Below are 2,665 nucleotides of genomic sequence, written 5' to 3'. Positions count from 1 at the left end.
CGGCAGTGGGCCTTCCCTTTGTAGGAAATTGCGCGGTGGCCGATAGGCGCGCGTGGACCCCCCCGAATGGGCTGCCACCTTGTCGTGGTGGGGGGGCTTGTGTGTCCTAATGATCCCAGAGGCTATACGGCAGAGTTACTCATACCGGAAGTCGAAGGGTGAAGGACCAGACTAAGAGCGGCCTAGGGGAGCTCACCCCTTTAAAAAAGATGCAAATAAAATGGACAAGGCTAGTTGTAAAAGTAGTCCCCAGGTGGGTACCCGAAAGGGAGAATCCCACCCCTCTGCTACGGCGGAGGGCAGCCCCTCGTACTCTGGGGGGGGCAACAACTGCCTCGTAGGTCGGCAATCCGTCGACCTCCGTCAACACGACCCACGCTTACCCATACTGGACTCTGAATCAGCTTGCGAAAAGGACAAATTGCCCGCTGTACAAGCGGTGAGGACGAAAACGCGGCAAATTAAAGGTAGGTCAGTAGCTCCACCTACACCAGTCGTCTCGTCAGACGCAGATGAGTTGTCGGACTGTTCTTTTACGTCAGGAGTGTCAGAACAGTCCACAGCCATGTCGGTCGGTGGTCGTAAAAGAGCGCGTACGGCGACAAATAGCGGAAGCGAGCGGCCAAAAAAGAAACTGGCGAAACCCCCGTCGGCAGGAGATGGTGATTTTCTGGTCCCGGTGGCCAAGACCAAACCGAAGGCATCCCTGCCTAGTGCAGAGTGATGACCCAGCAGCCCACAGCAGACCTAGGTTCCCGGATAACTGAGAACCTTGAGGTAATTGAAAAGGCGGCAGACAGCTCCCGCAACCTAAAAGGGGACTTGGTGCGAACCATCCGTTTGGCCGTGCGTCACGTGCAGGCAGCTGCGTCAGAGGTAGTGCAGCGGGTAACCACTGCACACCTGGAGCAGGAGAACGCGGTGCTACGTTCCCAGCTTACTGTTCTGCACGATAAGGTTGACACCCTTACGGCGGAACTGAACGAGTTGCGACGTAAGAACGCCCCGAATAGGTCTGAGCCGCCTCGCCCCTCGGAGCCGAGGAAAGCCACGAACAAGGAGGAAGCTCTGATGGAAAGGATTGGGCTCATAATGGACCAGAAGCTGGCATCCTTTAGGGACGAATTGTTCCCGGGGAGAGCGGTCCGGCCTCCTTTAGGGCAGAAGGCCTCACAAGTTGAGCTTCCGCAACTCCCAGAGGTCACAACGCCGATGCGTCCTCCAGGCGCTTCCACCTCGGCCGCACAGGAGGGTACCTGGGCCACGGTTGTCGGGCGCAAAGCCCGAGCAAAGGAGCGGCGCCCTGTCGGTTTGCAACCGGATCGGAGACAATTCCCGAGCCTCGGACGAGGGAAAAGTGTCACCCGACGGCGTCCTGCAATAAAAGCAGCACAGCCATCGGTAGCTCGGCCAGCCGAGCCAGTGCGGGCAGGCAAAAAGAAGGCGATTAGGCTTCCGCGAGTCCCGAAATCGGCGGCCGTGGCAGTCACGGTGCCCGAGGGGTCGGAGATCACCTATGCAGAGGTGATGAAGACCGCGAAGGGTCATATACATCTTGCCGACCTAGGCATTCCCGCGTTGCGGCAGAAGAAAGCCATTAATGGCGGTCTTCTCCTGGAGGTTTCCGGCGAGGACTGCGCTGGGAAAGCTGACGCCCTGGCACGGAAGCTGCAGGAGGCTGTCGCGGAGTTGGGCGTCAGGGTGGCCAGGCCCACGAAGCAAGGGGAGGCCAGGGTGATGGATCTGGACGATTCCGTCACCCAGCAAGACGTCGCCAACGCCGTCGCCGAGGCCTGCGGATGCCTTGCCAGCGACGTCAAAGTCGGAGATATCCGGAGAAGACCTTCCGCTTTAGGAACAGCTTGGGTGCGCTGTCCTCTTACGGCTATCCGTAAGCTGGCTGCTGCAAAGAGACTCCTCGTTGGCTGGGTGTCAGCGAGAGTGGAGGCGCTACCTGCTAGGTCACTCCAATGTTTCCGGTGCCTCGAGATGGGTCATGCACGGTACCAGTGCACCAGCACTAAAGACAGGAGTGCACTGTGCTATGTATGTGGAGAGCCCGGACACAGGGCGAACCAATGCAGGGCACAGACACCAAATTGCGCCCTGTGTGCTGACCTTGGTCGCCCAGCTGACCATCGGCTCGGTGGGAGGAGGTGTACGCCTCCGAAGCGAAAGCACCGGGGCATTGGAGCGAGCGAGACAGCGGTCACGGCTGCCGGCTCAACACGGTCAGATGGGCCTGCGCGTTCAAGCGCTTCGTCCCATTGTCCAACAGCGGAAGCAATGGACTCTTGATGGATAGGTCTCCGTCACTTAAGATCCTCCAGGGGAACCTGAACCACTGCCGCGGGGCGCAGGACTTGCTCCTGCAATGCCTCGTGGACTGCTCGGTTGCCTTGGCAGTGATGGCGGAGCCCTACAGAGTTCCAGAGCATCCGCGATGGGTCGGAGACGATGTGCAGTCTGTTGCCGTGTACTGGGCAGGTGGCGAAGGAGATCCTCCATGCTCCAAACTTCACTCCGAGCGGGGCATAGTCGCGGTGGAGTGGGGTCCCCTCGCGGTGTTGGGGTGTTATGTTTCTCCCGCATACCGTCGTACCTACCAGACGGTGTGGCGAGCATCAAGCTCACCTGGGCAGAGCCCGATGGGGCCACGCGCTAA

General features: G+C 59.6%; 1 protein-coding gene across 1 annotated transcript; it reads left to right on the top strand.

The window, feature by feature from the left end:
- The first annotated feature begins 723 nt into the window (after positions 1 to 723).
- Positions 724 to 2,298, top strand: LOC140746723 (uncharacterized). The gene has a single exon (XM_073078820.1). It carries the CDS (start codon positions 724 to 726, stop codon positions 2,296 to 2,298), a length of 1,575 nt encoding a protein of 524 aa, XP_072934921.1.
- Positions 2,299 to 2,665: the final 367 nt, after the last annotated feature.

The sequence above is a fragment of the Epargyreus clarus genome, unplaced genomic scaffold, assembly GCF_041222505.1.
Source record: "Epargyreus clarus isolate Ecla_fem2 unplaced genomic scaffold, WU_Ecla_fem_2.2 ptg000013l, whole genome shotgun sequence".
Lineage (NCBI taxonomy): Eukaryota > Metazoa > Arthropoda > Insecta > Lepidoptera > Hesperiidae > Epargyreus > Epargyreus clarus.
This window is presented reverse-complemented; position numbering and strand designations above follow the sequence as displayed.